Consider the following 23,959-nt stretch of genomic DNA (forward strand, 5'->3'; position numbering starts at 1 on the left):
CAGTTGGAAAAGGTCCATGAACCTAAATCTTTTAACCACCCAAAGCCGCTGGTGCACCTGTAAAAGTTAAAGTTAGTAGTTCCCGCTGTATGACTTTGTTGCATATTAAAGTGCCCTTGAGGAAGCTAAACTATTTGTTAACTAGTGGAGTTATGAACAGCCTAATGCACTTGTACTCTTCCACACTGTTCAAAGGATAACTGCATTACTGAGATGTGAACATTTCAGGGAAAGTACAAATTTATTGTCCATCCATAATCCATTAGGGGCAGCACAGTCGTTCAGCAGTAGAGTTGCTGCCTTACTCCCTGGTGTGATCCTGACTATGGGTGCTGTCTATACGGAGTTTGTATGTTCTCCATGTGACCATGCGGGTTTTCTCCTGGTGCTCTGGTTTCCTCCCACACTCCAAAGATGTACAGGTTTGTAGCTTAATTGACTTTCGTAAAATTGTAAATTGTCCTTAGTGTGTAGGATAGTGGTAGTGTGTGGAATGGTCGACGCGGTCTCGGTGGGCCGAAGAGCCCTATTCCACACTGTATCTCGTCCAAAGAAAAATTATAATTGCATTACCAGATTTGTCTTTAATCCAGCATCAAATAGATATTCTCATAGCACATTAGTTTTACAAATTGCATGCACGTGATTTTTGCAGAAAAATATTAAAAAACATGCAAAAATGATAGTATGGCACAGGTCAAGTGCTGGGGAATAATGAATATACCCTCCCTATTCCCTGCTGCCTTCTGGAGGAAGCAACGATAAAATGATTAGGGAAGAAAGACATCTGGATTATTTCCCTCTTATCCTCACAGGCAATCAAAACCAGTAGAGGAGATGATTCTGACCTTGCATGTTCACTCTTAATCCACTTAGTTGTTATGTAATGATGATCTTTGCCCCAATTCCTCTTGAAGCTATGTGGAAAATCAGAATGCATCACATTGGTTTGCAAGCTTTTGGAGACTCCTTACTCTGGGAAATGAACTGTCTAAAAAAACACATAACTAACTTGCAACCAAGTTGTACTGGATGTGGTCTGTGGATGTGTTTTGTCAGACTGAAATTAGTTCACTGCAGATTCAGTTTAATTTATTGTCACGTGTACAGTGAAAAGCTTTTGTGTGCTAACCAGTCCGCAGAAAGACAAAACATGATTACAATCTATCCATTTACAGTGTATAGATACATGATAAGGGAATAACGTTATTCTTGCAGGTAAAGTCAGCAAAATCTGATCAAGGATAATCCAAGGGTCACCAAAGATGTAGATAGTAGTTCGGCACTGCTCTCTGGTTGTGGTAGGATGATTCAGTTGCCTGATAACAGCCTCTTATGATAACATTCTTCTGCAGAGCTTTATCAGTTTGCCTTAACTTCTCAGTATTAGTATTGTTGCTTATACTTCTAATTGGAGTTGAATTTTTATGGTGGGGGGGAAAGATAATGGGGACCCGGCATGGGGGGACCACTGAAGAACAATGGAGGACCTGGCGTGGGGGGACCACCGTGAAGTACAATGGAGGACCTGGCGTGGGGGACGGTGGGAGAACAAAGGGGGACCCGGTATGGGGGAGGGAGGGAGGGAGGGAGCACAGTAGTTTTAGAATCATCTGCCCAGGGGATAAGTCTGCGTTTGTTCGTTTGTTCATTCCGGTTTAGGCGATGTGCACACAGCAGCCAGCCAACAGTTTTGTCCTTTTTTTTTCACTTTTAATTTCAAGTTTTTGTGTACCTTGTTTTGCGTTGTGACTGTTGGCAGAACAATTTCCCTCTGGGGATGAATAAAGTTTGTCGTATCATATCGTATCGTAATTAGTTTAAAAGTGTTCATTTAGAATTTATCTGTAGTCATTTTTTTGCTGATATACACCCCAAAAATTGTGATTTTCTAAAATTATACTAGGAATTAAATGGGTAGTGATTTGTAAGGTGTGAGAAGATTTGTATCTATTAGAAAGTCAAATTGATTTTTGTATTACAAAATATAATATGTCATCTTGTTTAAAATGGTTGTATAAGTGAGTAATTGTGTCAAAAATATTTTTGACTTTGTAATCAAGATGGATGTTTTAAAGTATAGCCATGGCCACAAATGCTACAAATACAGTGCATTCAGAAAGTATTCAGACCCCTTCACCTTTTCCACATTTTGCTATGTTACAGCCTTATTTTAAAATGGATTAAATTCTTTTTTTTATCATCAATCTACACACAATACCCCATAATAAAAAAGCGAAAACAGGTGTTTAGAAAATTTTGCAAAGTAATTAAAAAGAAATAACTGAAATATATTTACATAAGCATTCAGACCCTTTGCTATGACACTCAAATTTGAGCTTATGTTCATCCTGTTTTCATTGATTATCCTTGAGATGTTTCTACAACTTGATTGGAGTCCACCAGTGGTAAATTAAATTGATTGGACATGATTTGGAAAGGCACACCTGTCTGTATAAGGTTCCACAGTTGACAATGCATGTCAGAGCAAAACCCAAGCCATGAAGACGAAGCAATTGTCCGTAGACCTCCGAGACAGGATTGTGTCAAGACACAGATCTGGGGAAGGGTATAAAACAATTTCTGCAGCATTGCAGGTCCTGAAGAGCACAGCGGCCTCCGTCATTCTTAAATGGAAGAACTTTGGAACCACCAGGACTCTTCATAGAGCTGGCTGCCCGGCCAAACTGAGCAATCGGGGGAGAAGGGCCTTGGTCAGTGAGGTGCCCAAGAACCCGATGGTCACTCTGACAGAGCTCCAGAGTTCCTCTGTGAAGATGGGAGAACCTTCCTGAAGGACAATTATATCTGCAGCACTCCACCAATCAGGCCTTTATGGTAGTGGCCAGACGGAAGCCACTCCTCAGTAAAAGGCACATGACAGCCCACTTGGAATTTGCCAAAAGGCACCTAAAGGACTCTCAGACCATGAGAAATAAGATTCTCTGGTCTGATGAAACCAAGATGGAACTCTTTGGCCTGAATGCCAAGTGGCATCACTCATTCCCTGGCCAATACCATATCTACGGTGAAGCATGGTGGTGGCAGCATCGTGCTGTGGGAATGCTTTTTAACGGCAGGAACAGGGAGACTAGTTGGGATTGAAGGAAAGATGAACGGAGCAAAGTACAGAGAGATCCTTGATGAAAACCTGCTCCAGAGCGTTCTGGACCTCAGACTGGGGCAGAGGATCACCTTCCAACAGGACAACGACCCTAAGCACACAGCCAAGACAACGCAGAACTGGCTTCGTGACAAGTCTGTGAATGTCCTTGAGTGGCCCAGCCAGAGCCCGGACTTGAACCCGATCGAACCTCTCTGGAGGGACCTGAAAATAGCTGTGCATAGACGCTCCCCATCCAACCTGACAGAGCTTGAGAGGAACTGCAGAGAAGAATCGGAGAAATTACCCAAGTACAGGTGTGCCAAGCTTGCTGAGTCATACCCAAGAAGATTTGAGGCTGTAATCGCTGCCAAAGGTGCCTCAAAAAAGTACCGAGTAAAGGGTCTGAATACTTATGAAAAAATTTCATATTTCAGTTATTTCTTAACGTAAATATCCTTTAACTATTCTCAAGATTCTGTGTGCAAATTTCTGGATTGGGTTTTGAACATACAACCTTTGAGGCAAGAGTTGGCACGGAAAATTCTTAGTGCCTTCCATAATGTTTGGGCCAAAGACCCATCATTTATTTATTTGCCTTTGTACACAATTTGAAATTTGTAATAGAAAAAAATCACGCGGTTAAAGTGCACGTTGTTAGATTTTATTAAAGGGTATTTTTATACATTTTGGTTTCACCAAGTAGAAATTACAGCAGTGTTTATACATAGTCTGAGGCACTGTGAGTTACTTCAGCTTTATAGCAGACATATAAATATATTAAATTACTTGATCATCAGGATTTATAATACACATACTGCTTTTTGCAAAACAATTTTGTCCAAAATTCAATTATGTTTGATGAAAGCAAAACCATCCAGGATGAAAAATATCAGAATGATACAAAAACAATTCAGTGCTCTTTTAAGAGCTCTTTTAAGAGCTATCGTGTTACTACATTGCTTGTACCTTTCCTATTACTTTTTTTGTTCTTTCACGTGTGATTCGATCCCCTTTGAACACTGCTCTGAATCTGCACCCCTCCTCCCCAGCCCCTTCTTTCATGATAACAAATCGCTGCATTTAAAAAAAATCTGCACTCTACATTCACATTATCATATCATATCATATATATACAGCCGGAAACAGGCCTTTTCGGCCCACCAAGTCCGTGCCGCCCAGCGATCCCTGCACATTAACACTATCCTACACCCACTAGGGACAATTTTTACATTTACCCAGCCAATTAACCTACATACCTGTACGTCTTTGGAGTGTTGGCAAGCTGCACCTGGTGGGATGAGATGGGGATCAATCCTGGGGTCTCAAATATTTATAATTTTCTTTAGTAACTAAAGTGAAGAGTATCATAATCAATTTGGTGGTACAAAGATAAATGGGAAAACAAATGCTGAACAAGTTAAAGCCTGCAGAGGGCTTTGGATATGTGACAACAATCTGGCAGCTGGAATGTAATGAGATTGGGGAAGTGATGCATTTTGATGGGAAGAATAAAAAAACAGTACATTGCACAAGATATGCTAAGAACGATCCGTGGTGCACATGTCATTTCATTCTAGATTTTCAAGCCAGTCCACTTCAGAATTACTGTGCAGTCGACCTGCAGTTCCTGAGCTGAGGAGCCAGTTACACTGGCAACATATAGTGTTGTGTTTCATTCGATTTCAAAAAATGGTAAATGATTTGGATTTTAACTTTTATCAGAATTGTTTAAACAGGTTTTAGTTTAGTTTAGAGATACAGCATGGAAAAGGGCTGTTCAGCCCACTAATTTCATGCCGGTCAATGGCAACCTGTTCACACTTGTTCTATGTTACCCACAATCTCATCCGCTTTCTACATAGTATGGGCAATTTACAAAGGTTAATTAACCTACCAACCTGCATGTCTTTGGTCTGCGGGAGGGAATCGGAGCAGCCAGAGGAAACCCGCATGGACACTGTGACATACAAACTCCGCAGAGACAGCAAACGAGGTCAGGATCGAACATGGGTGTCTGGTGCTGTGTGGTAGCAGCTCTACCTGATGTGTCACTGTGTCACCCCTGATTCGTCTTGAACTTTTTTTTTGCACCAATCTATCTCGCAATGTCTCTGATGTGGAAATGGTTGACGGGTTTCTGGCTGCAGTAATTTTCAGAAGACAATTGGGGCAGTTTACGGGTTGGATCTCGGCTTCATCTCGAGGTCATTAGAGTTGCATGGCAGCAAAAGATTCCTGTGGATGAGGACCTAGTGCACGAGTGGCTGTGAGGTGGTGAGTGAATTTTTGTTATAAGTATAGGATTTTGGAGCAATTACACCTATAAGGCAGCATACAATTTTAGTTTCCTTACCTTTAAGAAAATTATATACAGAGAAGATTTATGGGTTGATTCTTGGGATGAAAGAGATATCTTGTGAGGAATGATTGAGAAAATTGGACTTGTGCTTATGGATGTTTAGAAGAATGTCGATGTTTAGAAGAATTTAATTACATTCTGAGCGAACTTGATAGGCTAAACATCAAAGATTTTTTCTCTTTAGGTGTGGGGATTGGAGAAATTCAAAAATCGGCACATTTTAGCATAAATATGAAATTGGGAATAAGTTCTCAATGGGCTATTAATCATTGGAATAATTTATCTCTGAGCTGTGAGTGCTGAATTATTGAATATATTCAAGACCTCAGATGATTTTTGGAGCAGAAGAAAATTGAAGATTAGCTGGATCAGGCAGTAAAGTGGAATAAAGAAAAGACATGATCTTACTGAACGATTGAGCAGCCTCTAGAAGTTAAATGGCTTTTTTTTAAACCTATATATTTCTCGGATGAAATTTATAAGATTATCCAGAGCCATAAGAGAATACACTCTATTTCTCTCCAAGTCTTAGCAATGAGTTAGGGATATTGTGCTGATTTAAAGACAAACTTGTGAGCATGCTACATAAATCTGTCATTGAATCATTTCAGTTTATAAGGGGTTGAGGAGTGATCTAATTTGGGTTGTTAAATTGTTCAAAAGATTTGAAGAGAGTTACTGTTTTCAATAATGGAGAATCAGGATGATCATAAGCAGTAATTTTCTTGCATCTTTCAATTATACAGCAATTTATACAGTTTGATGCTTATAATACAGCCTTTACAACGGGGAGACAGTGCTGTGACTGCCTTGTGTAATATCCTCAGTTCCCACAAGATTCTGAGCTTCTAATTATTTAATTCCCCAGTTCATTCTGACTCTGATCTGACTCTGCTCCACTGAAGCTCAGCACAACCTTTAGGTATATGTCCAATTTCTAACTGAGCAAATTATGCACTTTTAGTCTTTCAGCGTTTAATAAATTCAAATAATTAACATCCATCTATTTTTCATTTCCGTTTTTTCACCTTTCAGTTCTGAGTAGTCAGTCTCCTGTTATGGATCTTTAGTGAGATTCACCACCCACAAGCTGTCTTATCTAATTTTCTAAGAATTTTATTTCATTGAAATCATTGTGATTCTATCTCCAACAGATATTGGCCTATTCTATGCGATCACTCATAATCAGAAATCAACTTTAGGGAACTTTTGTTGCAGTGCCTCGAGGCAAGAATATTTTCTTTGAATATATTTAGTTATATTTATATATAACTAAAACTCTCATCTTGTCTGTTTGTTTGTTTGTTTGTCAGTTTGTTAGTTTGATTGTACATACCCAAAATACAGCCAAAACGGTACACGATAGCGCAACAATTTTAGGCCCACCCTAGTCACCATTTGCCTGCAGTCTCGATTGATCAAGTTTTCTTACATTTTAAAAGCAATTAACTTAATAAACTTTAATAAATGCGCTCACCCCCCTCCCGGGCCGGGAGGACTGGCGCCCATCCCGGCGTGCCCCGCGCCTGACCTGCCTCCCGTGGTGCAGCGCGGCGGCAGAGGGTCAAAGAAGATGGCCATCGCCGTCGAGCTGCCGCTACAGGAGAGGTTTGCACCCAACGGGTCCACAGCTCGCGATGGCTGCCCAGGGCCGGGGTGAGTGGTACCCTCTCCCCCTTCCTCTGCCCCCTGGCCTGCCCACGGTCCCGGGGGAGACTTCCCGGCCAGCAACGGGTCCACTGGTCGTCAGTTGGGGGAGGGTTGCTGGGCCCACACCCGTCTAGTGATGATTAAAACTGTTCACAGAATGATCTTGCCAAAGCACCGTGTAATTTCAGCCAATTCCCTTGCCAGCCAGCAGGTTCATCAAACAATTCAGGAAGGCATGTTAATACTCAGTGATTTGTACTTGAGAGCACCCAAATCCATTTTACTACTTAAATTTACCAGTTTTAGATTTTCTAATCCAGTCACTGAATATTGGAATATCACAAAAAAATTAATGGTTTTGTTTTGGGTCTATTTGTGCTGCCTATTTCATGTGTTATGGATGTATTTAATCCTATTGACTTCTACCGCTACAAAAGCTGATGATGTTGAGTCAATGCCAGCAGTTATTTTTATCCAGCTAGGAAATTTGCCAGTGATGGAGGTCTATGTTGGCGTTGTTATATGTGTTGGAACTGTGAAGACTATAATGAACTGTGAGCATTCATTTTGCATTACTCTCGTTACTACATAATTCTCTCCTGACACTTGTTAGCTCTCCCTCACTATAAGAAAAAAATCAAAATACAAGGTTGGCAAGGCAAAGTTAGTGAAAGTATTTATCTGTAGCAATACCCACCTTACCCACCCTGGTATATTTGCAAGATTAATTAACATCAGAATCACCATGGATTATTGACGATAAACTTCTGAAAGGTTTGAATAAAATTGACAAAGTACATAAACTTCAAAATCGTACTGTGTGAAAAACACTAGCACATTGCAGGAACATTTGGGATGTGACTTTCGACTTTTGCTCACGTGTTTTTCTTCAAAACCTAAACCTTTTGATCATTTGTGCAAAGATAAACTATGTATCTGTCAAGTCGTTTAATTTTGTTTTTTGAACTTTAGGCTGCTTCCTTAAAACGCACTCTTTCAGAAGTCATTACAATAGTTATCACATTTTGATGGTCAATTAAAGATGCGAGTAATGATGACACTGCACATGAAGCTTTTATACATTAGTGAACTTTTTTGGTAGAATGTAAATATGAGTCCATATTCTTTCTTTCACATATGAAAAGTATAACTTGCCAAAAATGCAGAATTTTACAAGATGCATTTGTTTTCCATTTTGTTATGCCCCTGCTCAGGTCTGCTCAGTATTGAATAAAATTATGATAGCTTTTAATTTGGCACTTTCCTGTACTAACCCCATAACTCTTGATTCCCTATCTTAAAAATCTGATCTGGCTAGAATTTATTTGTCAATTGAGCTTACAAGGCATTCTTAGGTGCAGAATTCCAAAGATTTCTCTTTCTCTGGGTGAAGATTTTTCCCCCACGCCTGTCCTGAATGGCCTCAAGCGTATTTTGAGGCTTTGACCGCTAATTCTAGGGAACCATCAACTAACTCTACATCTACCCCATCAAGCCCTTTTAAAATCTTTGTATTCTTCCATAGTTTGGTGAACATTGCCTTGTCTGCTTAACCTGTGCTCTTAGGACAGAGATTAATGTGGTGAACCAATATTTTTGCAGTTGATAGGAAGATAATTTTCCAAGTTTGTTCTCACATGAGCTGTAATTGGGGCAAGGCATCTCCACTCTCACATTGGTGCATTTAAGAAGGAATTAAATTTTAATTTCTGTATGTTTAATTATGCTACAGCCCATTAACAGCTTTGTTTAAACCTCCACACTCCACTGCAAGGCTCTTCTAGCTGGCATCCTCCATTTAACGTCGTTCAAATAACTTTTGTTATATTTGTCTTAACCAGTACAAAACCCCCAATCACTCATTCTTTTTATGTTTTAGTTTAGTTTATTAGAAACTCCCTTGATATGGTGTTGTGCGTTTTCACGCTTCTATACCTTTTGCCGGCTGGGAGAGGGGAGAAGAGGGAGTGACTGGGGTGCAACTCGTCCTTGATTATACTGCTGGCCTTGTCGAGTCAGTGTGAGGTATAAATGGAGTCAATAGAAGGGAGGTTGGTTTGTGTGATGGTCTGTGCTGCGTCCACAATGCGCTGCCATTTCTTGTGGTTTGATGGAGCTGTTGCCAAATCAAGCTGTGATGCATCTTGATAAATATGTTTTCTATGGTGCGTATGTAAAAGTTGGTGAGAGTTGTAGGGGACTTACCAAACTTCCTAAACCTTCTAAGGAAGTGCATTAGGTCTTGATTACAAATGCTCCCAATATTAGATACTCCATGTGTTAAGAGTTTGTTTCAGTTTTTAACATCGTTTGGATATTTATGAACGTATTCATTTGAAGATCTCTTCGGGATTGTACCTTTGGGCATTTAGACCCTTTGTTCGAGATTTTCTCCATAATCATCCTTTCCAGCTTTGCTTTGTATTTTAAGATGCTTCATAAAACTGATTTCTTTGACTAATTCTTGCTTTGCTCAAGTTTTGTGGGACTTTATTTTGTTTACCACACTCAAGTGAGATATTATAGAGGCTAATTAAATGGAAATTATTAGCATGTATGATCTCTTCAGCAATCAATATGTTCTCTTTAGGGAACATAAAAACATAGTTTCAGTAAGTGTCTTGGATTAAAACAAGTTTGTGGTATATCATATCTAATGTTGTTCATTTTCTACTTTCAGAAATAAAACTGCAGAAATTGGACCGCTGGCCTCAATCTTGGAAGTATTTTGGTTTTCTGATAACAACAATCGAGGCCTCCAAGCAAAATGAAATTGAAGAATGGTGTCAATCCCGTATTTTGTTTTATTTTGCAATTCATGATTATGGCATGCAATCTTTTATTTATTCTGCCATTACAGCTCTTCGGAGGTTCGCAACGAAAATCCAGAATAAGAGCAAAATCAATTAATAATCACCCTGCTGGCCCTTATAGATGTGTGGAAAGTTTAGATAATCTGTTAGCAAGTTTGTACGGTGGTACTGATACCCTGGATAAAATTTTTCAATTTGCTACTGAAAGCTATAAGCATAGGAATTGTTTAGGAACTCGTGAAATTCTTAGTGAGGAAGATGAAATTCAGCCAAGTGGAAAAATCTTCAAGAAGGTAATGGATGCATTTTCTTACACTTGAGCTTTTGTTTTACTATCTTGTATTGTTATCCCGAGTGTTTGTTTTTGTTTAAGGTGATTTGCACACTTGTGTCTAATTCTTATTTGATCAGTGATATTAATTACCTGACCAGTTAAGATCTTACTGCTCCAATGGATAAAATTGGTTAAGTTTTCTTTGATTTCTGGATTTCTTGACATTTTTAGTTTTGGGTTCTGCTCGCTGCATATTAGTAGCCTAAATTTTGTGAGGATAAGGCAATTTGATTTTAAGCATAACCTGCTAATGCAAAGATTATGTTGTTCTACTATTTCTTGCACACAAAAATATTTATTTTCTTTAACATACCTGCTCAATTTCTTTTGAATGCAGCCATTCAAGTCCGCTGGTTTAAAAAGTAACCTCATTTAGTATAATTAAAAAAACAAATTCTGTTAAATAATAAATCCTATAGATAACTGGTAGAGCAGTGAATAAAAACTTTGATCATCTGTCCACAGTAGACCACTTAACAAAACTTGCAATTTCATGTTCCACCATGCCAGTGAGGATATTTACATCACACATCTGGAATTAAAAATAATCTACATAACAGTAACTGAAATTTTCATATTGTTAAAAAACCTATCTGGTTCATTAATATATTTGGGGAACAATTTATCATCCTTATCCCCTGGGTTTCCTGACTTGCTAATGTGGCTGTCTGTTAACTGATTCCTAATTCCCAGGCGATTGGGGTGGAGCTGGAAATGCTGGACTCTTTAATGATGGCCACATCCTATGGAAAGTAAGAAAAAAAAGGTCATTTATGGCTTTGAATCCTGTGCACAACTAATTAACCACTCTAATGTGGTTATCGGATGAGTGAAAAGGTGCAATAATCAAGTCATTTAACTAATTTGCTAAATGCATTGTGGCTAAAACTGTTGACCTTTAGCCTGTTTGAGAACCATTAACTTTGGCATCAAGCCAGTATGTTCTGGTCTGCCTTCCTCATTGAAATTATAGGAACTCCGAGAAAGGGTCGAACATTATTTCAGCTAGGAACTAATAACGATTTGGAGTAAGACAACATCTGTCCCTTTACCTCCCCCCTCAAATCCATCCAAGGACCCAAACAGTCTTTCCAGGTGAGACAGAGGTTCACCTGCACCTCCTCCAACCTCATCTATTGCATCCGCTGCTCCAGATGTCAACTTATTTACATCGGCGAAACCAAACGCAGGCTCGGCGATCGCTTCGCTCAACACCTGCGCTCGGTCCGCGTTCGCCAATCTGATCTCCCGGTGGCCGAGCACTTCAACTCCCCCTCCCATTCCCAGTCTGACCTTTCTGTCATGGGCCTCCTCCAATGCCATAGTGAGGCTCACTGGAAATTGGAGGAACAGCACCTCATATTTCGCCTGGGCAGCTTGCCGCCCAGTGGTATGAACATCGACTTCTCCAACTTTAGATTGTCCCTCTGTCCCTCTCTTCCCCTCCCCCTTCCTAGATCTCCCTCTATCTTCCTGTCTCCACCTATATCCTTCCTTTGTCCCGCCCCCCTGACATCAGTCTGAAGAAGGGTCGCGACCCGAAACATCACCCATTCCTTCTCTCCTGAGATGCTGCCTGACCTGCTGAGTTACTCCAGCATTTTGTGAATAAATACCTTGGAGTAAGACAAAGATCATATCTTCACATGCTGAAAATATAGATCAATATTTCACTTAATCTACTTCAATTGGTGGACCTTGCTTTGTGAATTACTTAAAGCATCTTGCACCTTGGGCTAGAAGTTAGTTAATTAGATAATTGTACCACTTATTACATTAACCCATTCGGTCGGTGCACAACAATATGAAAACCCATTCTGTGTACAATAATATGAATTTGACGCAAGCATCTTGATTGTGGGGATGGTCTTGTGACCAGATATGGCTCTTCCAATCTCTTCAAATGAGATTCTATACTTGAGCAAAAAAAATCTCTGGTATTTTAGCTCTTGGTCTACTTTGAGAATTTGTTTTGTGTCTGCTTTTCTTTGTGATACAGAGCTGTCTAGATACTGAACCAATTTGTCTTCTAGCTTGATCTATTTCGATCTTTATCCCCTAACCATCATTATCCTCTGCATTCTTTCTCAAATCTTTCAAAGATAACCCCACATATTTCTTTGTCTCTTAGCACTAGCTCTGAAGAAACCATTCAGGTACTCATTGCAGCAACCATCTCTTTTGCTATGTATTCCTAATGTTGCCAACAATTCTCTCCAAACGCCTCGCTAGCTAATTCATTCAGTCCCACATTGAATTGCTGGAATCTGCTAGCAACTAATAATCACTACTGTTTTCTCCATTGCTTATTAGAATTCTCATTCACTGTCAAACTTGGTATTTGCCTTACTGTAGAAAATTGCATTGAGACCCAGTTATTCACTGAAATGGTTTGCTTTTTTTCACTAAAATCTCAAGCCAAGCCATATATTCCACCATCTTCTCTGTGTGTGGTGTTAACTTACACCGTTTATCAATTTTGCCATTTCCAGCAGAACCTTTGGCCTTCATCTTTTTATCTTTCTACACATTTTTTTGCATCATTATCAATCACTTTGACTTTTATGCTTCCTTTTTGTCTTATGCTGACAAATTCTTTTATTCTTCTACATTTTCTCATGGAAGCATTTTGTAAAGTCGATTTGTAAAGTTGAACTCTTATCTTAGATCCTCTTCACCTGCTGAAGCACTCAATCCTTTTCTCCAGGGCAAAGCCTTTCATTTTCTGAGCCCTTCATTCTCAACTTCTCACTTGCTCAAGTGCAATCTTCCTTTCTGCCACCCTTCTGCCTTTACCGACCAGCGCTCCCATTCTTTTTGTTCAGAAAGCCATGCATTTGTTTCAATTGCCCTCATCTGTGCCCAAGGCCTGAATTAACGTTTTGGGTTTCTGCAGCGCTCTTCTAGAGCTCCCTTACTCATGACCCATAAAATATGCTATTTTCTATCTTGACATGAACCTGAAAATGTCCCTATCTCTGGCATTCGCTCCATGCGTACTATTAATACAAATCATTCTGCATGCGCAGGAGCTGTCCTGCCTGCTTTTAAAACTGCTTAAGTAATGTACTCTTGTGCAATTTGCGTGTGTAACCCATCTACAATCATTCCTCTTAAATATTATCTCTTCTCGTTTGTCTGTCTGTCCTGCAAATCCATCTAAATTATTTTTCTGTTCCTCATACTGAAACTATTCCCAACCAGGTTTGCAAAGTGGTGTGTGGCATGCTGTGTAGCCTTGTTCCGTCAGGGGTATTGGGGAGTGAGCGCAGAACTATGGGACGCAGAGGAGACACAAGTGAGGAATCTGTATGACCGCAAGGGGAAAACTAAATTTACTTAAGAACACATCTGATGTCGTAGAGTGGAAAGCCTCATCTTGGGAGCAGATGAGACAAAGAGTAGGGAAAAGCTTCTTTGCAAGAGGCAGGGTGAGAGGGAGTCAAGTCCAAGTAACTGAGGGAGTCAGTGGGTTTATCGTAGATGTCAGTCAATAGTCTGTCCCTTGTGATGGAGACAGATTGAGAAAGAGAAAAGAGGTGTCCAAGGTGGTCTGTGTGAATTTGAGGGCAGGGTGGAAGTTACTGGTAAATTTGAAGTCAATGCATTCTACATGGGTGCAAGAGGCAGCCCCGATGCAGTTGTTGTTGCAGCAGAGAAAGAGTTTGAGAATGGTGCCAGTGTATATTTAAAAAAAGATCTGTTCCAAGGTCTTGAGGTATCCAATAAAAAGGCAGGCATAGCTGGGACCCATGAATTTGTCACTGCACTTCTGGGAATGTTTTGTCATTCAATAATGTCAAAATACCTGTTTTGCTATATGATGTGCATTCCTATTTATTAACTTTGGTGAAAGAAACTGGGATATTTTAACACTACAGAGAATGGCTATTTATCTCATTGCTAAAGCAACTGAAATTAGTACCTCTCTAATTGTAACCAATTAAAAAAAAATTACATTCAAAGAGTATTTGTATAAACCTGAAGAGAAGAGAGTTTTAAGTGAACTGTTCAGCTAGAAATATTTCAGTTCAGCTATTCAGTTCATATGAGCTTTTTTTTGTCCCATTCAAAAAGGTAGTTAGGTCAATTGCAACATCAAAATGGTACTCTAGCTAACTTAACAAATTGCAAAAAAATAACAACCCAGACCAATCCATATGAATATAATTTTGGGGAAAGTACTAGAGAAGGACCATTGTTTTCTATTTTGATATAATTTTTTTGAAAATCTTGAATTTTAAATATGTTACAATATTTTCCTCATCTAGGGGCATGTCACAGAATTAAAAAAATCATTGAGGAACTAGCTTGGCAGATATTTAATCGTAAATGACATTAAACTTTTATTGACGGCTCAAGATTTTGAGTTTGATGGGTCAATTCGCAGTTCATTCAGGATTTATATTTCTCTATGTTCCCACAGTACTCCTTCCTAAACTATTATTGAAATGTTCATGATCTGCAAATAAATGAAAAGCAAGATTGGTTACTTTTGCCCGGTCCCAAATCTTACATTTCGAAATTTGCATTAGATATTCCTGCTTTCCCTTTAAAATTTTGGTGGTTATAGCATTGCATGTGATATTATGAACTTAAATGCATTTCAAGTCAGTCATGTAGTGAGCACAGATAGTCCAGTGAACTGTTTTCATTGCATTCTCTCCACAATTTAGGTGTCTTTCAATACTCATGTGGTATTGAAGAACTATCAAATTGAGATGAATCCCTACCAGATGTTAGAGAATTTTTCATGTCCAATTAGATCGTAAATAAATTCAAACTTTGCTGAATAAACACATATTGTGGGGGTGATTTTTGCTAGACTATTGTGCTTCACAATACATGGGAGGACTTATGGAACAGGGTCCTTAACGAAGAGAAAAATTTTGTTGTTAAATTATGATAATTTGATTTTGCTTTATCACAAAGAGTTGATTAGATTTTTTGTTGTTGTCACTTTAGCCAAAGTGGAACAATCTAATACTATTTCATGAACACAAAATAATTGTTAATCCAAATGGTTCCACTTTAATTACATTTAATTAGTTCTGAAAATGTTTATATTTTAAAATATTTTTAAAAATGAGAGTGTCATTTTGGTAGAAGTAATTTATTTACCTATTTTCTAGCATTAGCCTCAATCTTCCTCACTGAATTAAGACCATGAAGGAAGGTCTGCCCACAGGTCTGTTCGATATAAAATTAAAAATACAATCCATCAGTACCTAACCCGAGCCCGAGTCCTTTTTTTGCTGTCATGCCAACTATAACAATCACACAAAATTGACGTTGACTTGTTTGGAGATGAAACACTAAATGTTGATCAAAAATAAAAGACATGGCAATAATATGTACTTCATCTTGATCTAAAGGTCTGAGCTAGACCAACACATTTTCGATCTGCCTTGTTTCAGAAAGTCTAGGAAAGTATTTGGTGCAACTATTTTACAAAGTGTACAGTCACGTCATAAGCATTTTCTCGCAATTTGTGACTGACTTGATGCGCTACTACGTTTAGGAGCCCAACATTTTTGGTTCTCTGTTTACTATTCATGGATCATAGTTTAAGTTAATCTCGACAAAAGACTTCCAACTAAAAAGATTGAACACAAACGTGCATTGTCTGGTACTCTACCTCAACATTGATATAATATAAATATATATGGGTCGATAAATTTGGTTTTCAACGTGTATTTTCATACAACTTTGGGTTATACCATTGCTCCTGAAGCATCTGAAAATTTTGTATTTTACAGGTTGTCTTGAAGTAGTTGAAGTTCTGATATTCTCCCATGTGATATTTCTGTGCAATACAGTAACAGCTTTGTTTTTAATGAAGTATATATATATATATATATATAGTGTAACTAGTTCAAAAGTGTGTGAGTTAGATATTTTTCAGCAAGAAAAATGCATTGGGGGAAACAAAGTGGAAAAGGGTAAAAACATAGGTTTCCTGTCCTGCTGGACGGTTACTCCTTTTACTACTGTTTTCTGACCCTTCACATTATAGAATTCTTCAGATGAGACAGCGCAGGAAGAAGACAAGGTCATAGTGACAGAGAAAGTAAGTTCTATCACAGCCTATTAGAATATTCTAGGTATTATTGAAATTCGATTAAGCATCAAATTCATTTAATCTGTAAAGCAATAGGTGTAAATGTAGTATGAGGAATTCATGAATAAGCACCTACTGCATTTAGTTAGGTGTGTTTCACTTTTTGCCTGAGGTATGCTGTTTGAACTGTTGCTCTCAATTAATTTAACTGTTGGTAAACTGCAACTTGTTAGGTCGGCCATTGGCACTCAAGATGTATAAAGGCCTGTAATTTATCAGTGCTCTGTGCCGTGCAGGTAACATCTTCACTCTTATTTGATTCAGAGCAATAAATGAAATGTTAGTGAATATTATGCATTTTTGTATTTTTTTAAAATCAATGAGTCCTAATCACCATTGTGGTAAACTATTATAGGTATGAATGTCATAAATGAGTTAAGTCCAATAGAGTTTAAGTAGCTGCAGTTTAAAATAGGAACTTAACAAGAATTATTAGTAGAGAGAAATATCCTAAATATATGATTTTTTGCTGATGGTTATGTTTTAACGATCTGTCATGTTACAGAGAAGGTTATAGAAATTGTTTCTACAACTTGCTGTGTAACATGGCAGATTCCTAATACTGCCAGTGAGGACTTGTTAAGTATATTTCTTTTCTGAAATAAAATATTAAAATCAATATTTACAAATCTCTATTCACAATTTAGTTATGGGAGCAAAAAAAGGAAGATGTTAGCTGGTATGACGCATGAGTTATATCCCATTGTACAATGCCTCAATGGGAAATTTTGTCAGAAAAGTGTTTGCAGTGAGTTATCTGTCCAATAATAATGGATGATATAAATGATAACTTGCTTTTGTTTTTTTTGTGTGTAGCATGTGCTCTTGGCACTAGCTGGAAAGTAGTCCCTCTTAGTACTAGCTGGAAAGTGGCTCTGTATTTTTGGCTTGATCTATTTGCTAATCTGTTTTCAGTAGCTTAAAGCTACTAACACTAAAGTGTATGAAATGCTTTTGATAATCTCTTTTTGGTAACATAACTTTCCCCAAACATGAACAATACTCTCACTCAAAAATTGAGAACTAATCTCAAAAATGAGACCACGCTCTGGGCTTAGTCTTTGCAGATATTTAAATCATATATACAAAACCCTTTTAAGTTCCTGGTTAATGAGAGTACTGTGCTGACTGAGCTTGGAATAAAGGATCCTTGCACTCAGAACAAAAATGACATTGTATTATTAGAAGCATAATTTTCACTGGGGTGAAATGTTCAATTTCTCTGTACTATTTCAAAAATACTCCTACTTTTAACTTCTACTTTCCAGTTAAATATGAAGTAATAACTTTATTGCTGCCTTTTGTCTATTTTTGACTAATGTGCACATTGGTGCTGAATTGTATGCATTTTGTTTTTTTGCCAGAGGTCCTGTTTCCTTCCAATGGCTCTATTAACTCTAGCTCATCGTATGATGATCTGATGGCATAACCGCCAATTCATTTTCTAGTACACTACATTGATAGTTCAGACTGCCAGAAATTATTTATAGTGTGATAAACTAGTTCTAATGCCATTTTGTTTTTTGCCTGTTGTAGACAGGATTTGGACTGAATTAATGTAGTGGTAATTAATTGCTGATTTCTGTGGAGTGAAATCCAGTCTTTAAATTGGATAAATAAGCAGGCAAAACATTTTGCAACAAACATTATAACATGCTGATATTTCAATTTGCATAAAACAAGTCAGATTTTGGAGAGACAGGAACTGCAGATGCTGGTTTACAAAAAGAACAGTGCTGGAGTAACTCAGCAGGTCAGGCAGCATCACTGGTGAACATGAATAGGTGATGTTTCAGATTAGGGCCCCTTCAGCCTGATTATAACGGGGTGGGGGGACAAAGCTGCAAGAATGGTGGGGGTGAAACAAAGTTTGGCAAGTGATGGGTGAATACAGGTTGGGGGGGGGGGGTTGTTTGGCAGATGGCTGACAAAGTTAGCAGATGATTGGAGAAAGGCCTGAAATGAAAAGACAAAGTGTGAGATGAGGATAGGTGAAATGTGAAGCTAGAGGGAATATATGTGGAAGGGGATGGAGGGGGATAATGGAGAAATGTATGTGCATCCAGGTGAGGCAAAATGAAGAGAAGGGGAAAGAGGGGGTTCAAGGTTTACCTAAAATTGGAGAAATCAGTGCTCATACTGTTGGGTTGTAAGTTTCCCAAGCAGAAAATGAAGTGCTGTTCCTCCAGTTTGTGTGTGGCCTCAGTCTGATGATGGAGGAGTCCCAGGACAAGAAAGATCAATACAGGAAGGAGGGTTAAAATGGTTGGCAACCGGGGTAATCCAGCAGGCTTTGACAGACCAAGCTTAAATGTTCGGCAAATCGACTGGAGATTTTGATCGCATTGGAGCTTTATTGAAAAATGGAAGATGCACTTCAAACAACTTAATGCATGCAACTATTTAGGATTTCATATTTTGCACTGATAAGATTGGTTGAGTTTATTCTCTGGAGCAAAGGAGGCCGAGGGAAAATGTTTATAGAGGATTATGAAAATAAGGAAGGGTACAAGATCGATAGAATATTTGTTCCCAGGGCTGGGGAGTCTGGAACTAGAGTGCATGGGCTTAATGAGAGGGGAGATCTGAGGGGTAGGACTTTCCACACAAATGGTTGTTAGATATCCGTGACCATCATTAGAGGACGTCGTGGAGGCAAATCCAATCCAAATGTTTAAAAGGCTTCTAGACCGTTAATTGGACAGGAAAGATGTAGATGGATATAAGCATAATATGAGTAAATGCTGAAGTGCAAGTGACTTTTGACATGGATGAAATGTGTCAGAAGGGCTTTTTTTTATGATGAGGGTGAAATTCTCCCCTGGTTGAGATTCTTTGAAATTTCCATTGAAAGTTAAGGTCAAGGTGAGATCAGCCATACTTATTCAATGGCAGATTAGATTGAGGGGCCAACTGCTGCTATAATTTCCTGTAATCATGGCAGGTCATGCTACCACAGCACTGAAGCAGATTGACACCATGAAGAGCAAAATCATTTGATTATTTGGCAATCCATCCATTATCCTAAACATTTGTTTGCTCCATCACTGGCACATCATGGCTGCAATCTGCCACCAACAAAATGCCAGACGTTTACTTGCACAACTAAACATACAGCAACTTTCAAACCCAATTGGTTCTGTTGGCAAGAAGAGTAGCAGCTGCATTGAAATATCACCACCTGCCTCGGAAAGAAATTGATTTCATTCTCAGTGTTGTCTACAGCTTGGAACTCCCTTCGCAATTACATTGCACTATCAAGCCTTCCCGTCGAGCTGCGCGGAAGAAGACTCCCGCTGCAGAACCAAGAACCGAACCGGAGGCTCTGCGGGATGGCCAAATGCGCACAGGGCTTTGCCCACCAGCCGAAACCGGCAGAGTCACTTGGAGGCTCCTCAGAAGTGATATCGCCCGAAAACTCGTCGGGTGGAGTCACTGGAGACATTGGGCTGGAGAGCAAAAGCCTGTAAGCAAAAGCCATGTTCACCAGAGATGCTGCCTGACCTGCTGAGTTACTCCAGCACTGTTCTTTTTGTAAACATTGCCCCCGGGACACAAAGGTGGCCGGCGAGGAGAGAGATGACTGTTTGCGCGCCGAGCAGCTCGTGGGTGACGGAGGGGATTGGCAGCCACTCAGAATGAACACGCTGGAATCCGGACCGATGTCACATAAGCTGCCCAGTTTCACTTTGTGTGAGGTGATGGTGTGAAAGCCCTCTCACAGCTTTTAGTTGTCTGTCCAGGGCTCCAGCTTAGATCTTCACTGGTTCTTAATGCTCTTTGTGGCCTTCAGGAACTCTGGACCTTTTGGATGATACTAGATCACCAGTCTTGAATGGCACAGATCTGCAGCTCTAGCCCTCAGCAGATTACAAGTCTCTTGGTTTGTCCAAGTCTGGTTGGGGAACACTGAAGTGTTTTTGTAGGTATGCACTCGTCCAGGTGTTTCTTTATGAAGTGATGACTGGCATATCCATTCGGGTCTGCTGACATATCCTTGAACGTGGCCCAGTCCACCGACTCAAAGCAGTCCCGTAACCCTTCCTTTAACCAGCACAATATTATCCTATTCGGCGGTGCTACGTTCTTCAGTCTCTGTTTATAGGCAGGAAGAAGCACAGCTGGGTGGTCAGATTTCCTAAAATGTGGATGCGGGATAGAGCAGCATGTGTTCCTGATGATTGTATAGCAGTGCTTGAGTGTGTTGGGTCCTCTGCTGTTGATGTATTGATCGTACTCGGAGCTAGCCTGGTTGAAGTCGGAGGGAATGATGGTTTTGGAATGGTGAAAAAGGAAGGTATGTCTGAACGGAATGAAGATGCTGAAAGTTATGCAAATAATTTGAATGTTGCTACTGATGGAGTGAAAGTGAGGACAATGAGTGCCTAACCTAACTCGGTGGAAGAAGTGCAGGAAGCAAAATATTTCTGTATTTCTTTCATTGTGTTTTGTCGGGTACATGCTCTTCTGTTAAAATCATTGATAACTTAATTTCATTGTTTTGTGCAACAAAGCAAAATAAAAGGCTAAGTGGAGCCAAATAACACCTTTTAATGGTGTGTCCTCTATTTTTACATGGAGATTGAATATTGCATTACATTTTCAAGTATGTGTATTTTTGAGTTGAATTCGTTTGTAGCTGAGCGCTTAAACCTTCCTGCCACTGGATGGCAGTGTTGTTGTTCCAAGCAAGTGAGCCATTGGATCAGTATATAACTAAACATTTTTATGCCAGAATCCAGTATTTTTCAGTGCTTGTTGACTTGTTCTTGGGCAGTACTTTAGAATGGATGATGAATTGATTCCATTCTGGTTTTATGGAGCTTCAGCTGAGAGAAGCCAAAGTTGAAACTAAATTTTTCCACTGAGTTGGTAGGAAATGGTCAACAGGACAGATGGGTAATTGTGAGAAGGTATCCTTTTTGCAAGGTTGCACAGTGCTTCTGTTTGTTCCCAATACATAGAATCGTAATTCTATATACCATCTTGAATGCTCTGTCTACACTTTTGAATGGTAATGGTACATGGATTCTACCTTTCCAAAGAATCTGCACTCTTGCCCAGAAAATGGGGTGAGCCTTGACATGTCCTTTGGTCTCTGGTCCCCAAGTGTATCAGACCAGGTCCACTGTTGATGTGGTCCTGGGGACATGATCATTGTATTGGGGGGACCCTGTGGAAATAGGTTTTTCATTCTGGTGGGTATCAAAGTCAAGATTTTTGCATTCAATTTGGCAGGCAAATGATTCAGTGTAACTGTTCATTCATCTTATGCCCTTTTGCATTTCTATTGTGCAAGTGCAAACTTATGTTTTTCAGTGAGAAATTCTACCCTGGTATTTTTCCCTCTGCTTCTCGGCACAACCATAATTTTTGAATCCTCCAAATTAAGCAATTCATATTTGAAGTGACAATGGTCTTTCTAATTCCAGTAACTTAGTCTAAAGCCCTTTTGAAAATCCAAAAGGGCTTTGGACTAAGTTACTGGAATTAGAAATTTTCTCGTATTTTCTTTGATCTGGATCCTTCAGTGAAATGCATCTTTGGCTCTCATTCTCAATCAGAAAATTCACATTTTGGGCCGATTATCTCAAGAATGTAGTCCTATCGGTTGTCTACATGGCTTCCTGCTGTGTAACAACGCAATTGTCACACACACTGCATTTTGCTTTGCAATGAAATATCCATTCATTGAATATGTAGTCGTCAGTTGTAGATGTTTTGTAAACATCCTGTTAATGCTTGCCAGCATCAGAGTAACACCAGTATGTTTTCTCATGTATCATCTGTGATTCTAAATCCTGTCATTGTCATTTCAAATTGACAAACTCACATTTCCCAGCAGGCAGAGGTAAATGTTAGCCAGAACAGGCTAGTAGAATGTACCAGTAAGAAAGTGCAAGTTGTATGTTTGCATTATGACTGAATCTGTAAGGAATTTACAGGATCATTTCAGTGAGAAAAGAAAGTTGTTCACCCGGTTAACAAGACCAGGCTGACAATGACTTTTCTATTGTAGTGTAGGGACACTGAACATAGTGAGCATTGTTGTTTATTTGTGTATTTTCAACATTTGTTGGAGGGAGAGTACAGGTTTGATTACATTAGGTGTGAATTTCTCTCTTTGGTACCTACAAGGTTAAACAACAAACTCCCTTTACAAAAATTATATAGTCCCACTACACAAAGAACAATAACAGAATTAATTGTGTTAGTGAGATACAAATGCTTGTGAGCTAATTACAACGTTGTCAGTCTGCTTATTGATAAAATACATCTTTTGATGCTCCTGAACACATCATCAGTGATGTAACCTGGGGTCATTGGGTGTTTCGGGTCTTTCAACATCGGACACCCTCGCCCGGGCGACCCAGCCATGGTTGATCAGACCACGACTTGTGTTCAGGTGGCATTCGCTCCTCCCTATGGACCTCCTCTCGTGATCCAGAGCCATCTCGAGGCTTTCTCCACTGCCTCTGTGGTGTTCTTGATGACTCTTCTCTCCATTCCGGTGATGCCCAGTGCACTCAAGGCTTTGTAGAGCGATTCGATTGGCATGCGCCTTGCCTTCCACCCCTGCTTACGGCAGTCTATGACCAGCTCTTCGTATTTGGTCGTCTTTCTCTCGTGGGCCTCCTCCAGGCGGTCCTCGTGCGGCACTGTCAGTTTCAACAAGACGATGTTTTTGGTCGCCTCTGAGACCAGGAGGATGTCTGGAGCCTCAGGATGGTCGTGGGGATGTGCCGTGGGAACTTCAGCTGTTTCACCAGGTCTACAGGAAGTTGCCAGTCCTACGCAGTCGCCAGGATTCCCAACGGACTCTTGGCAGCTGCACTCTAGCCGACACAATGGTGAACATCTGGGTGGTGGGGCGTGCTCGTCTGCTGCTGCCAATTCCCATGCTGATGGCTTCTGCAATGGTTTCAGGACCTGGTCGTGACGTCGGGTGTACCAGCCCTGCCCAAGAGCCTTTGGGCAGCAGCTCAGGATGTGTTCCAACATCCCCTTGCCTGAGCATTGCGGACAATCCGGAGCTTCCGCTTTGCCCCAGATGAAGAGGTTCGATGGGCTGGGCAGGACCATGCACTGATTATACTAATCATTGTAAATTCTGGTTTAGCTCTAGTATCGATAACTAAAGTCATGTTATTGCTCAATGAAAAGGAGTCTCCATCCTGCTGCTTTACCGTGCAATTGGCTGCATAACCACTGCAGTGTTCTTGAAAGATAAAAGCACAGTGATGCCGAATCATTTGAGTTGTTAGTTTGGAGGATTCTGACCACACTAAATGGCATAATACATAACTTCACAGATCAAGATTTAAACTGTTGCACATTGAATAGAGCTCACTCGCGAGGATCAGAGTACAATCTGATATGCACTCAGAAGCAGTTTTTTACAGTGTGTTAATTATCCACATTGGAAAATGTTTGAATCTTCTGTCCAGCAGGTTCTGTATATGAAATCAGACGCATGTGTCGGAGGAGCACTGAATTGTTTGGAAACGGGCCCTTCTGCCCACTGAGCATACCTGTTCACATTAGTTCTATGTTATCCCACTTTCAACTCCCTACA

At 39.8% G+C, this 23,959-nt stretch overlaps 1 protein-coding gene across 2 annotated transcripts in view; it reads left to right on the plus strand.

The window, feature by feature from the left end:
* acsl3a (acyl-CoA synthetase long chain family member 3a) overlaps nt 1-23,959 on the plus strand; it is a 63,583-nt gene that overhangs the window by 5,422 nt on the left and 34,202 nt on the right. Inside the window, exons 2-3 of one of the 2 annotated variants that reach the window (XM_078410833.1) lie at nt 9,796-10,221; nt 16,279-16,332. In XM_078410833.1, coding sequence (XP_078266959.1) covers nt 9,883-10,221; nt 16,279-16,332 — 393 coding nt within the window. In that variant the 5' untranslated portion in view covers nt 9,796-9,882. The remainder of the gene's footprint in view (nt 1-9,795; nt 10,222-16,278; nt 16,333-23,959) is intronic. The other variant, XM_078410834.1, reaches the window with a different exon arrangement.

This window comes from Rhinoraja longicauda, chromosome 13 (genome assembly GCF_053455715.1).
Source record: "Rhinoraja longicauda isolate Sanriku21f chromosome 13, sRhiLon1.1, whole genome shotgun sequence".
In the NCBI taxonomy this organism is placed as follows: domain Eukaryota; kingdom Metazoa; phylum Chordata; class Chondrichthyes; order Rajiformes; family Arhynchobatidae; genus Rhinoraja; species Rhinoraja longicauda.